Source organism: Hylaeus volcanicus, chromosome 2 (genome assembly GCF_026283585.1).
Source record: "Hylaeus volcanicus isolate JK05 chromosome 2, UHH_iyHylVolc1.0_haploid, whole genome shotgun sequence".
Taxonomy (NCBI): Eukaryota; Metazoa; Arthropoda; class Insecta; order Hymenoptera; family Colletidae; genus Hylaeus; species Hylaeus volcanicus.
Window position 1 is genome coordinate 23593711 of NC_071977.1, and position 15437 is coordinate 23609147.

Genomic DNA, 15437 nt, shown 5'->3' on the forward strand with positions numbered 1-15437 from the left:
TTCTATTTAGAAACTCGAATTTGTATAAATGTATAGTAAGTTAAAGTAAAAGACAGCAAATTATTTTTTAAAGAGGTATCAATCGAAACGTCCAAGAAAAGTGAACTTACGAGCTAAATAATAAATGACCCATCGGTTGCTAACGATAAGTAGCAACAGTTGCTCCATTGTAACTGGCTGAGGAAGGAAAAATAGAACATAAAAGAATGGAATAATGTAAAACGATACACCAAGTGCTCTAGGGAGATTGGCGTGACCTGTATAGAACGAAAGAAATTTACTTTTGTATCATATCCGTTTGGATAAGACGTTTCTTAAATAAATTATTTCATTGTCGAGGGTTCCCAGAATATTCGTTATTTTATGTCATTATTTATCCTCGTTAACAGATAAGGCATTGTCAATAATATTACAAAACAACCAAAATAATCATAGAAAGCTGTCATAACAAATATTTTAAGAATTTCAAAAATGTCTTCCTGTACACGAAAAATAATCTCGACTTTGAATTGATTAATTCAACTTTGCTTCGAGGCACTCTATAAAATCTACACGAATAACAGACAATTGACGATTATGCAAAGCAGGGAGACAAGAAATGTCGACCATTATAGGTACCAGATACGTATTATTTGTTCGGAACGATCAATTTATATGCGTCATAAATGCACGTACTGCTACTTAGACGGTACGTACGACCGGACCCGATGTACGAACGATCAAAAATTTATTAGCAAAACCAGTTCAGCGTCTGTCAGAATTACGTATTCATTCTAAATCGAGCACGAATCGGATTTGCGCGACGTGATATCGGAATGTATTCATGCAGAAAGGTTTCCATTTATAGCGGAATGAACAGTCATTCGACAGAGACTGTAATCGATTCCGTGAATTCGAAATGAGGGATTCTATTTTTGGATACCAGTCTTGTGACATTTTAAATTTTGGTCTCATATATAGGATATAAAAATAGAGAAAATATAAAGGTAAAAAGATAAAACAGAAAGACAAATAGAAGGAAATAAAATTAAAGGAACCAGAAGAAGAAGAAGAATTATTTTCAAGGAATTGAATACCAGAAAAATGAGATATTGGAGCAAAGATGACTCTTCAACCTAAGAATTGAAATAAATCGATATTAAAGCATGTGATTAATGCTGCATACGCTCCAACGCTTCGAAGATTACAGTATCTTCATGGAATATGATATAGAATTATAGATTATCAAACAATCAAGTGCTTTCCCTGGAATTAATCTTTGGAATTTCGTCGTTTCTTTTTCCACGAATTATGATTGTATTGAGACCAACACGCGAGTAACTGCTGGTTGTGTAGCATGGTCGAAGGTGAGCAACGTGGAAGAGGTTAATAATAAGAGTCAACCGGTACTGGCGTCCTATTACTGACGGGGAAGATTAGAACGGCACGGTAACCGACGTATGACTGCGTCGGGGTTGCGACGAGTCATTAATGCATTCGAACAAAACATCTGTGGAAGCTGTAATTACTTACGCTTACGATGAATTGCGTTTCAAGTGCGCCACTTAACGAACCGTGCACGATGAACAGTCTACCGTGCAATGAAAATTCCCTGCCAATCCACGAGGCGGTACACCTTGCACTTTTCCGTCAGTCTAAATTTAGAATTGCACACGCCAGAATTCTAACAATGCGCGACAAAGAGTCGAGAAGCGATCCAGTGGAGCACAGGGTACAAAAGGAATGATCGAGGAATATTCTCGGAGGATTCAAACACTTTTTTTTGTTAATAATTCAAATGAAAATGTATCAAGGGGAGAAGCTGGACCAGTGAAAATCATAGGTACATTTAACAATTATTTTTTTGGGAAACAATTGATTTGCTGGATGATCTGTGTACTGAATTTGTTACAGATATATTGAGTAATACAAAAATAATGTTTATTTAGATATTTTAAATAAAATAGTAATGCTGGAGTTACTTTTTTATCGAGTTGAAAAAGTGAGTCTCAACAGGTGGTCAAGCGCGTTTAGAGAAAATTAAACGGAACAAGGGAAAATGTGTATATCTATTCGCATCAGTAATTAAAATGTGCTTAAAATGTAATTAATGTGCTTAAAATGTAATTAATGTGCTTCAAATATAAAAAAATATTTATTATAAATTTACTCTAATACGAAACAAACTGTCCCACTCCAGCTTCCAGCAGTGATGGAAATAATGGAAACACGAACCAAAAATTAAATTCTCTATCGGACTTCCTCCAATTTCGCGAGCTCCGAACAGACGGGGCGTGAACAGGAAGTTCATCATGTGTTGTCAGTTCACACGCGTCGTCGAGCCAATTTTTCTCCCTTGCGCAAGTTGCAAAGCGTCGTGTATCGCGAATACAAAGCGTGGCTGGCTCTCCTCGAGTTCTCAGCCTTGTGCTATTCTTAATTGATCGAAGTAGGTCAAGGTGTGCGTGTGTGTGCGTGCGTCTAATGATCGTTAGAAAACTTGTCAGAATTTTGGTCGAAGACGCGTTCGTTGAACCGCCGAGCGAAAACCAGACATCTCGATAACTTAATATATCGGGCGAGCCTACTACATCGTGCATGTCCCGTTCGCCAGGTCGGTGGCAACGCTTTCACGAATCACACGGAGCTAGACGAATTCTATTTCAGATCCGCTTAGGCGATCGGATTCCTGCGCCATACGATATTTTAATAGTTACGTCGATACGACAGCGCATCGATTATCTAACCTACATCCTTGTAAAAATCGGCTGCGGCTTGGCAAACGCAACACTATCCCGACGATCTCAGCCGCGACTATGCGTTATTGCGTGATAAACCCGTCGTCGAAGAACAAATATGCATTTCACACCTCTGGCTAACATTTTATTTTCATGAGACTGGTAAGGTGGAAGACCGACAACGTTTTCACGATTAATTATATTTGAAACTACTTCATCGATTTTAATGATTCTGGCTTTAAGTATGCTTAGAATATATACGTAATACAATCAATTAAGTAGGTACGCGAAGAAAGAATCTTGGGGTACAAGAAACTAGGAAATGCGACTGGTATTAGTGAGATACAAAAGATCTCGATTACTGCAGAAAATCAGACCTGGATTCTTGCAATAATCGAGGTAATATATGAATACAATTAATTCTAACGAATCATCTTTATAAATTCGAAAACAATTTCCGTAAAGCATGTCAGCAATTAAAAGAAAGGACCTAGATCATCATTCGGTCATCTTCATTTTCCTACGTTGCAGATAACTCATCTCCGGCTTCGCGAAGCAGCAACATTGCATACAACCGAGTTGAATATTCCAAGCCTTATCTGCTCGCCAATCTATCCTCGTTTTTTACCAAGGTGTTGGCACTCCGCGATCCTGAAATTCTTCCATACTTAACGGGTGTTCCGCGACGGTTTCAGCGATGGCTATCGAGAGAATTAAGATTTAATCGCGATAGGTGGTCTATCGGCGCGATGCTTCCGCTGGATAAACATCCATCTGTGTACTAGTTCGCCCATTATCGTCGCCTGTGTTTCGACATGTTAACATTGTTATCAGTCCCTGCAGCCTTGGCATGCATAGAACCGAGCTACCAACAAGTAAATAGATAAAGACAATTGAAAAATGGCTATTGACATTTCACGATTGTTTTGCACACGTGAATCACGTTCAGGGACGATCCTCGTATCGCATAGATGGCCAGAATTTTATCCGAATAGCAGATAAGAATAGAAACGTATTATTCGCGATGTTTGTTCTATTGGATAGTTACGTTTTTATTCGTCTACTGTGGAATATTTCATTGCGTAATTCAGACACTTATTGTTATTCCTCGAGAAATGAATGAAGGATTGTTTGTTTTCTATTATCGTTTGAAGGAGAAGAATCTAAACAAATTTTTACGCGTTACTTGTTAAACAGCATTTACTGGTTTAACTATGAAACGAATGTCAAAATTATGTGAGTAAATGAAGTCGAAATCTACGAAGTCTACATGGGAAGCAATTTAATGACGTTTCAACCACGAGTCTTCAATTGATTTCTACGATAAATTACTTTCATTCGAAGAACTTCAATTAAGAAGTATGCATATCAAAATTATGCGAATAAATGAAGTCGAAATCAATGTCTTTATGGGGACCAATTTAATATCAACTACAAGACATGAGTTGACTTCTAGGACAAAACATTTTTATTCAAAGAATTTTTAAGGTACCCCCAACACAGCGTCTCGACTTGCAAGGAATGTTTACATGGAACTTTTCCATCGAAGTACTACCATAAGTTTAACATACCCTCCGCGATAAGGCTATATTTCACGAGGACTTATCTCGACAACTATTCAATGGAACGAACATTGAGAATAAATCTCTACAGGGTGTCTTCGTCGTTCGTCGTTCGTATAAAATTTGTGCAGAAGATAGCGCGAAAGTCGATGGAAACGCAATCAAGCTCACAGAACGGGTCTCTGCCGGCTATCGGCTAATTATAACGCTGTGATACACGACTTTTTCTCCTCCCCGCATGTTCTTCTTGCATCCCACCCCGTACTCCGTATAATGTATCCTCAAGAAGTCATTGCGCCAACGCGATCCCTTCTGTTTTTTCCCTTTTTTTTTTTTAAATATGATCGAGAGTTTATAAAGCAAAGGCATGCACGCTAAAGGTTATCGCTCAGCGATTCACAATAAGCGTCCTTTTTGATTGGTTACGTCCGACAGATGATATCTTGCTTTTTCAATAATTAACGCGTTAATTACGATTCGTTCTTCGAGCATCGAAGAAGGTCGATACAAAGAATGCGATAGCGCTCGCGATAACCGAACGACGAATTCGAGTGTCGCCGAATTTCGAGTGGTTCGACGATTTCGATTAGACATTCGTAATCCGTTCGTAATCGCATCGAGTGTACGACGAACATTTTTTTTTTAATTATTAACTGTTAAGTCATTTCGCGCGAGTAAGACGTAAACAGCCACTCGTGGCATATTTTCGATCAGATCGAAACAACAACACTCGTTACGATACGTGGTAAATGTATGCCACTGTAAATATTTGCATGACTACTAACGACCTCGGGTGTTGATGCAACTTTCGTTAATCGCGAGATAAGGGAAATATAATGGTATCTGCGCGGTGTTCCTTTGCATTTTTTTTTATATTTGACCAAGCATCAATAATATCCCGTATAAAGGTTATAGGTTGCTTCGCGATAAAATTTCTAAAACGCTACGTTTCCTTAGGGGTAAGGTAGTTGCACGTCTTGAGGATATTAAGCAGATGAAATTGCTCCAAAAAATATTTTCCTACTGTACGATATACATATAAACACCCTGCAAAAGAGGACGTTGTAACACTCGCATCTGCTCTCGCAATTAATTCCCAAAAAGGACTTCCTTTCGGAGCATCACAACCCTTTTAAACAGTAACAAACAACACTATCAGGTCACTTTATGAGCTCATGTTTATATTTAATAAAAGAATGCGGAAATTTTCGACGTAGAAAAAGAGGTTGATTGTTAATCACTAATTCCATTTCTTCATAACACTTAACACGTTGAACACTGCGTCACCCATATATGGGTGACAGAGTTTCTCACTAAGGAACTTCAGCAATTACTTTTAAGAGCTAAGTGTTAATGAAAATAAGTAACACGACAAATTTTAGATTCTCTACTTTGGAACTGTCTCAAGACAAAATGTAACCCTTTAGACATTTCCATGCGAATCAGTCTGGCGGTAAATGTATCAAAGATACGGTTAACGTATAAATTTAAATAGCAGAACAAGTGGCACGAACTTGTGAGATGACCTGACACATGACCCAGAAGCAATCATCCGCGGAATTCGCCCTCAGGAGTTCTCCTAGGGTTAAACTAGATCAAACAGTGAAGAAAGGGGTGGCAACAAGTATGCGCCAAGTGGTGTAGCGTGGCAAAACCGGCGGGGGGAGGAACGCAGGGAGGAGGCCAAGCCTGCGGAGGGTAATTTATTTAAACGACGGCCTATCTGCACGTCTATCGGGTTGCTAGTCTCGCGGTGGTTCGCTGATAAATCTCTTTCTCTCCGGCTCGTGGTGTGTCGGTACTCTTTTCTGGCTCCTCGACGTGGAAAAGGAGAAGGCGGAAAGGGTTACCAACTAGGAAGGCTTGTTAGTAACTTCAGCAAAGGGCCGGGCGCAGCAACAAGCCGTTTTGTTTCCCCGTTTCGTAGCTGGACCGACGATAAGGAGTTTCGCGCAACGACCCGGCGCCCGTAAGGACCGCAACGTGTACGGCAACGATTCGCTGAACCACGAAGAAATCCGGGTGCCATACGTCTTCGCGCAGATTAGATCGCCATATCCGCCGTGACTCGATGTTACGACGCTGGATTTTCGATAATAAAACGACAGGATTGCGATCATTAATCTCGAAAAGGAGCTGGTTACCGTTAACGTCAGAGTTTCGGACCTGGGGCGTTCTAACCATTCAATGGTCTCGTTTCGAACCAGGAAACGCTGCTTTGTCGCAGGTGTAATGAAGCCGCGAGAACGGTCCATCTTATGATCCAGCCGTTTCTTGAAGGAGCAACTATGAGTCTCTCGAACCTTGAGGCTGAGGTGTCTGAGACTAGCCCTTGAGAAATATTATGGTGGAGCAAGTTAGGTTTGTTTCGTTTCATCAGTAAGTAGTGCATGTACGATATTTATTCACCTAATTTATTTAATTCAATGTTTACCCCTACAATCGTGTGAAAGTACACACGAGATGCACGTGTTCCATTTATTCTGTTGCGTGTTCCTAAGGTTCAGTTGCTTCTTTTTTAATAAGAAACCACGGTTTTGTTTCGTACTCGATGTTTCTAAGAAAAACGATCAAAGTAGTCACAGAAGGTTTTTCGCTCGGCTTACGAAGATTTCACGGTTTTGTTCCGAGATTCCTTCGACATCGGCGTGTTCCGACGAAAGTGCTTGCGCTGTTCGCCGCGCTATTTAAATAGCAGCGATGTCGGTAAAGTCTGGAATTTAGAGGCTTGCGTTCGCCGGGAGCACCGTAATAAGCGTATAGCTTTGGGTTTCTTGCGAGAGCATCGTGAACTTAGCGTTAAAGTTCACGCGATTGTAACTGAAACTGTGCAATCCTCTCAAGAATGATTAAAATTCATGTCAGTGATGAACTTTTGATCTACATAATATCCTTTTTACTAAAGAAACTATTTTCTTCGAGAGTCAACTTCACTAATTACCAACGATTCCACTCCATCGATTACTAAAAATATCCCAATCCAATTCAATCTTCTCATTGCCATTTTCGTTCCCTAATAATTAACAAGCAGAACTTCATCGGGGATTAAATTGCCTAAATAAAAATAAGCGCAGTCGTTCAGGAGTAAAGTCGTTCCGAGGATAGGCAACCACAAATGCAAAACCGGTGAGCAACAAAGTTTCATGCAATAGATACGACGAGCGCCGTGCAAATATCTGCACTGACCTTACCCACCGTATCGTGTGCTCATTATCATCCACGATTAAACACTCACTCCGTCGCTGAATCGTCATGCGCGCCACGAATTCGTGTAAGCACGTTTCGACAACGCGCTCGTGTTTGCGTACAGCCATAAGCGAACGCATCTTGATGTGTTTCGTCGCGAAACATCCGCGACATTCACGCGAGTTTACTATGCTGTTCACAGCCGCGATAAAGCCCGTCTACGTGGCCGCAAACGCAACAAAGTCGCATAAGCGTTGACTCGTGTCTAGCGCCAGTCGAGTCTCGATGGCTTCGATCCCCGATCAGAGATGATGTATGCAGTTTTTGTGGCAACAAAAACGATTCAACCGAAAGAAAAAGTCGCGTTCGCGCGTGCAACAAGCGTACATGTATTGTAGGAAGTATTTATCGACGCCATCGTGACAAGCTCTGAGCGTGGAGCACCGTTACGGACAGTTTTAGAATGGTGATTTCAATGCCCGCATCGGGCATCACGCATCTCCGGATACTAATCGAATTTCGTGTGACTTGTTGGTTGCTCGTCTGATATCTCGATGAATAGCACTTTTTGGGGTGATAAGAACGATAAGTGAATGAATTTTTCATCGATTACGGACTTTTAATTATTTCAGTTCAGGAGAAAGTATATGTAAGGTAGAAAGAAGAGATATGTTTCAGTGAAATGTAGGAGGATATTCTGGTTAATTTATACTAATATTAAAGAATTGTATATTTAAGTGAAAAGCAGGAGGATCTTTTAACCTTTTGCTTGGATATTTGATGTCTTTCTACCTTATATAACTCGGTTAATTTATGCGTATGAAATATTCATGCGATCGGCAACGTTACTAATAGAATTTGGATTCAGTTTGAGATACGACAATTTGAGACCTCAACAAAATCCTCGCATCGACTGAAATACCAAAATAGAAGTCGGTTAATCGAATACGCTATTCATAGTAAATGTATTAAAGCACTCTTGAGGTAATGACGTATTAGCGATTTACGTCCATTTCCTATGACATTCAGGATGTTGCAACCAAAGAAATGAGTATATTTAATACGATCGATCAAATATGTCGTTTCGTTACCGAACACTGCAAATTAATTTCCAGGTAATTTGTCGAGGACTCAACTCTCGCCATGGAAACTGATAAAAACCTGTCAGATAATAAAGCACATTTTCAAACAGAAAGAAAAAGATCAGGTTACGCATTCAATTTCTGCGCAATCAGATAATCATTTATCTACGTGTGGAGACGAACAAAATCGAGTTTGGGAATGAGATTTCGTCGACCTCATTGCGCAAGAAAAACGAGTCGACTCGGGTGTCACGAGGATAAAAGGAAAGATACAAACGGTGCATAAGAATATACAATTTCTCAGGAAATTTGTATTCACGAGAGTGCAAGGGCGACGCAGCAATAAAGTCGTCACCGGATTCAAAAAGAACCGACGAAGACGAAAGCTTCGATGGGACTGGCATTGGCGTTTCCACCGATGTAGTTCTTTTTTTCAGACGAATCATGTGGAATTATTAATATCCAATCGAACGACCCGGCAATAAACAAGCTTATCGCCCCCGACTTTTCATACTCAATCGAAACGAATAAAGTTGCGTGGACGATTAGCTGACAACTCGCCTGCTTAACGCAATTATGCACGTCGACCACGGTTTTAATTGAAAATAATGAAAACTGATGTTTGTCGGTTTAGACATGCGTTGTTTATTGATCGACTAATTGAAAATTAAATCTTTGACCACTTGATGGATATTGATGTGTACGTTGACTTTTATATCAAAATTACTTTTATATATCCAGACATATAAATTAAAAATTCTAGCTTTGACTATAATAATTGCAAGTCACGAAGATGTTTCAAATCCACTAGTCAAAAGGTGGGGATAAATAACGCTCAGGTATGACGAGACAGACGAACATTACGCCTTATTAATAGAATGTTTGTCCATTTATAGCAAGTGGAAATATGGAAGAACGTACGAGGATATGCACAAATGCAAGAATATTTAAAATATCGACAATACTGTACGCGTTAAATTCCTTAGAAGATAAAACACACTTTTCTTTAAATTCCAATTTATCATCGGTGAAAGTATGAATTTGCTCGAACGTCTCCAGTCTATTTATTAATTCACTCTTTCTTCCAATCCTCTCTAAACGGTTAACGAATTATTATTAACAGAAGACCCCACACGCCGTCACGCGAAATGTTAACAATGTCGTTCCGACTCGGGGGAAGGATATTATCAGAGTTATCGGCAGTTCTTGCATCCGCTCGGCAATAAATCCGCGAGGCTATCTCTAACAAAGTGCTGCACTTGAAGCAACCAAGAAAACTCGTTCATTCATTGTCAGCTGTTGGGGAACACGATAACCGGCCAAGCCGTATGGAAAATTCTATGAATACGTAATCGTGCCGGATAAGAGAGAATTCGGAGTCCAGCGAAATGAAACTAGTTTTATCAATTCGTGCGCTGATTTTTATTAGCGGCCAGGAAATTGAACGTTCGCGTTTATCTCGGGCAAATTTGAATTTCCTCGGAACGGTCGAACCGGGATTTTTAAACGATCGAATACAGTTATCGAACGGGCGCTTCGACTGCCGCGAATTCGATAAGGGGACAGGAATATCGCGCGGGGATGCATTAAACGAATTTCAAATGTGACTTCATCGCGAAAAGAAAAGTACTCGTTGAACGGTAACGATAAAGTTTACTTTTTCAATGACTAGTTCCTCTATTTAGCGCAATCGTGCAGGTGCAGTGTGCAGCACTTGTTTCTTTAATGGGACTACCTGTTCATTTTACATGAATCGATTCACTGTGCAAGTGGAAGGATTATATATTACTTTCCTGATTTCTGGATTCGTTGATATCTCCAGAATAATTTAAATACTGTAATAGTTAGAGTGGAAATTAATTCTGTGCATTTCCGAGGTAGACCTAGTGCTTATTTATAAGCAAAAATCATGCAGATTTTAATTTTTGTCTCGATCGGATATTCCAAGAGAGCACAAGTAGAACTAAATGACATTTGACCCATTGTAATCTACACGAGATCAGTTTGAGAACTTAGAACGATGAGTAAATATTTTTACTTAAACTACTGTTATAATCGACTGAATCTAAAACTACGGAATTAATTTCTACACCTTTCTTTTCTAATCGATAACAACATTTATCGATTAGAAAAGAGCCAAGGCTCGTACCAGTTTCGAAACCATTCCGTACATTGTTCGTCGCCACGATGCAGTCGAGTGTAAACGGTTGCACCGAATGCAGTCCCCCGAAATGGTCGTCTGAACGAACATTTTCGGTGTCAAGGTGTTCAAGAAGACGCACACTATCGGCTCGGCCTTCGTTTTTGCGGTGGAACGTTAATTCATTCATGGCACGAGCCGTAAGGCGAATAACCTGGCCGACCACAGTCACCATCGAAAAATCCCCCTCGATCAATTACTCGACCGTGATATCACGCGTGGCACGAGAACAGTCAAACACCAGAAAGCAAATTGGAATGCCAAGATTAATCGGGATCATTCTACAACGGAGTTTCAATCCCGCAGTTTTATTCTCTAGTGTAAACTAAGAGAACCGAAGATAACTCTAGCTAAAAGTAATTTTTTCGTGCAGTGAATAAAAAAGGGAGGAACAGTTTTATCACAAATATTATGTTCGCAAGCCGATGAAAATCATTCTCTTCTGTATTTTTGAATGACTCCTTCTCAGTGATTGTTTGGCTCAACTCGAACTCGATTAATAAAGATAATCGTTCAATAAAACAGAATTTAAACGAGTTTCCTCATTTTCGAATATCAAACTAAATAAGGAATATTTCTATCCCGAAAAAAAAAGATATAATAAATATTCCTCAAGCGTTTTTGTACTCGAGGAATTGTCAACGAAATTGCGTCTCGCGTTTCGATTAAAATAAAAACGGACCACGAATCCGGAATGTGGACGAACAAAGAATTGCGCGGAAAAAAATAAACAGAATAATTGGCGTTTGCATAAGACGTTTAGCGCATCGATGAGTCGCGACGCGACGAGAAGAGAACGCTGGAAGTCACGAGTGATACGATACGGGGCGAACTAAATATAAATGTGTTATTAGATACGTGTTTTAATTTCAGAATAAATAACGCACTTATCTGCGGCTTTTTCGATATATCGCGATAAGTCGACCAGCGCTAATGTAAATCAGCCAAGCCAACGAGTTCGATTTTTAAGGAATTCGCTTCGCGTTTGAGATGTTATATGATGGAAATCTTGACAAATCGAACGAATTTCGTTTGATCGTCGCGTCTTGAAAATGGGGGAATAATTCCTCTTTAATGCCTCTTAATCTAAAGCATTCGTTTTTAATTCTAAGCGTAGGTGGAATTTCTAGATAAAAATTTCGTACGTATAAAGGATAAACAGTTCCAGATCCGCGACTTGCTCGATAAAAATTGCAATTTGAATTATAAAATGAAATTAAATTGCTAGTTGAATGGAGGAAAGCTAATCCGAGCAAGTGTTTGATTGGATAATCGTAGCAAATGATTGGCTATATACGATGTTTCTATTTATCATCAAATTAAATTATTGCCCGTCATTGTTTAGCAGGCGACAAGCAACGCGTGGTTAAACCTGGTCACGTTTGAAACACTGTTTCTTTGACTAAACTTCAGAAAGCGTCGAGTACATTCAGAAGCCACAAGTTCAAGACTTGGACAAATAAAAGAGGGTAGGTAAGATCTCTGCGAAAAAGAGAAACCTTTGAAGGAAATCTTTGCACTAGCAATAAGCAGTAATTGTACATGTGTGGCAGACACGCGAAGAGAGCAAGAGGAGCAACGTATTTGCATAAATATTCAAGTGATAAACAGACAGGAGCACGTGAACTGTTCTTCAGGAGCATGTGGTTGTTGAAGAAAAACAGGTTACGAAAAAGAGGCTAGTGACATGCTTGCAGAGCACTCGGATTAGCCAACATTAAGTCCTTAAGATCCTAAAGTAATGATGATCTTCTCGAGCGCTGCTTAGGCGGATGTCATTAAAATAATAACGAGAGTTAGGATGGGCTTGTTTGGGAGATTCTAAGATACATCAGTAGGACAAAAAGCGCTCGAGTCAATGTCGCCATTTTGAACAGAAATCAAGTTTACGAAATAAATAATAATATTCTTGCCCTCTGCAAACGATGGATATTCCTATGCCAGAAATACAAATTTTTCGAACGAGTAGTTTCACTGCGAAAAAACATGAATATTTTACGTCTGACTGAACGGCGCCGTATCGGCAGATACGTCCAGAGATATTAAACTCTTATCTAAATACAAATTTCGCGCAACGAATAAATGATAAAGCTGCTTTTTATCAGGTATTCGTTAAGAAGATTAGAATTTGCATTGTAGAAACATTTTACAACGAAGAGATGACTTGACCGTTCAGTCCAGTAAACGTAATACATACGTTACTGTCTTTATTTTTCGTAATGCATACGTTGCTTTATAATTCTTTATTTATTTCTCGACTAAAATTATTGCCCATTTCTGCATGATACAAATCATCATGCTCCTCGAACCTTGGAATTCGCGAAATTGCATTCGAGTCACGAGATTCGTTATAAAATATTCTTTTCCACATTATGCCATTTAAAAAAAGTCACAATACACGAAAAAGTTCGTGCATACACATGATGTCCTGTAATGAGTGGTATAATAAAAAAAAAGGAGAAGACTCTACGTTCAAAAATGAACCCAAAACGTACAATAAAATCTTTTCGTAGGATGTCCTGTTTTCGAGAAAACTGACCTTGAAACCTGTTTGGAGCACGCGCTCGTCTTACTGCAACTCGATTCAATGTACCTGGGTATAAATGCCTAAGTAACTAGTATATAAAAGTAATTTATATTCAGAAATACTATTTTCCTCTTTGTGTTTTCTGTATAAACACAGTTTTAGATGAGCACCAGCCCCAACCAACTTCGATATCGATTTTCTCGAAAATAGAGTCCCCCAGGAAGAAATCTTATTTCCCCTTTTAGGTACATTTTTATTCATAGAATCGATTTGTGTTATATTGTACCACTCATTGCGAGCCACTCTGTATTTTTAACTGGAAGAATGATTGTTTATTCACCATGGAGTGTCCGTTCATCTGCTTCGTCTGCGTTTTCGACTCGTAAGTCGACGTCGCTTCTTCCGTGTGCGTCATAATCATGTTTTCTTCCTGAACGAAACGGGACCAGAACCGAACTACCCTTGAAAAAAATTCCTCCTACACCATTCGATATGCACGCATCTTCGTTCTCACATTTTCAATGAGCTGAGATTCGCCTTGCGAGTGCTCTCCTTGATTCCTCGATTGCCTTCTTGTACGCGTCCCGAAGAAACAATTTTCGAATCGACCAGATCGATATTCGGCCGACAACTAACGAGCACTCAGTACGCAGCCGACAATATCACTCTTGTGTCGTTGGAAGAATTCATCTTTCCTCTTTTACTTCTCTTCGAGCTCCATCGCTTTCTCAGTTATATATATTTATTATTATCGTTCCTAATCGCGAATCTGACGAACTCACCGAGTATAAATAGGAGTATAAAAAGATTGCAACACACACCGAGCTCCAAAAATTGATCTACTCTCGGTGTCTCCAATTTCCATCTAAAACGCGTCGTCGCTACGAGTATCTCCTTAAGCTCTCCTGAGTATCACCGTGTCGTTTCACTTGGAACTCGATAATCCGACTGTTACGTCCATCTGTTTTTCGTCGAATGGACTCTCGTCGATTACAAACAGAAATAAAACACAATATCGGTTCCCTTCCTTCCCGCTCAGAGACGTTTCTGCCTCTCGCGCAAGAACGTCGATTCCTCCCGGTTAGCGAGAATTTTCTGCCCACATTCGTCGCTATCGATGCCATACGACGCGAAGGTACGCGTCTGGGCTCCCTTTGATCACCCAGCAATTATTTCCGTCGTGGCAGCAAGAAGCACTTCTCTCGAGAAAGTCATGGACATCGGGAACTTTATCGTAGGACACCTCGGATGCTCGACGATTTCGGGCGAGATCTTAATTTCTGTGATTTTTAATCGGTTTATCCGATACAGAGGCGATTCTGTCCAGCGATCGACCAGTTCCACGATCGATATGCGGTGGTAGCATCGAACGCGAAGACGAGACACGATTTTTCGAAGGTGCGACGGAGCAAAGACAGAAAAGGAGCCGGCGCGGCCGGCCGGCTTACCACACACTGACTTCTGACTGGTCGAGCTAGTAGGTGACTCCGGGGACCCCTTCCATAACGCATAGCAACTGCTCGCAAGACGACTGATAAGTTCTCTTGCACTCTGTTAGGATCGACAGATTGTCCTGAAGTTCGACGCGAGATCGCCGACCAGGACCCACGAACGAGGCTAACGGGGTTGCTTTCGTGGAGGAACCCTGGAACCGCGTGGGAAATGCTCGACCTATTGGGGGAATGTTGTCTAATGCGTACCAGTTACCTACATAAATCGCAACCTATTAAACTGTCCCAAAAGTTCTTTCGCGACTTGCACTCCCCTGTTTATATAAATAAACAACCTTATCTTTTAGATGTTGATCTTATTTTTGTTTGTAGTGGAACTATTAATTCAAGGAAGTAATCAACTGGACGAATACTTTGGATATGTTACATAGTGAATGGTTTCGCTGTGATAAATTATGTTTTCTTTAAACGGATGTACAGTAATATAAATGGATACTAGTCAGTAGAGAATAACTGTTTATTATTGAATATCAAGATTTTTTATTCAATTTTCGCAGATGCAATGCATATTAAAGGCGTGATTTCCGCCAAAGAAAACGTAATTTATTACAGCTACGATAGTTCCAAATACTCCAGGCTTGTCCACGGGCCAACGAAAATGAACAACACTGGACAACAAGGAATTATGATAAATACCTGCGAGAAGAAATTT

General features: G+C 40.0%; 1 protein-coding gene across 3 annotated transcripts in view; it reads right to left on the minus strand.

Annotated features, from left to right (window-relative positions):
* The window catches only part of LOC128872390 (glycogen-binding subunit 76A), a 59249-nt gene that overhangs the window by 19293 nt on the left and 24519 nt on the right, over positions 1–15437 (minus strand). Inside the window, exon 1 of one of the 3 annotated variants that reach the window (XM_054115024.1) lies at positions 13615–14737. The exons of 1 other annotated variant lie outside the window; for it this stretch is intronic. In XM_054115024.1, coding sequence (XP_053970999.1) covers positions 13615–13695 — 81 coding nt within the window. In that variant the 5' untranslated portion in view covers positions 13696–14737. Of the gene's footprint in view, positions 1–1512; positions 1569–13614; positions 14738–15437 lie in introns of those variants that run through there. One more of the 3 variants, XM_054115026.1, reaches the window with a different exon arrangement.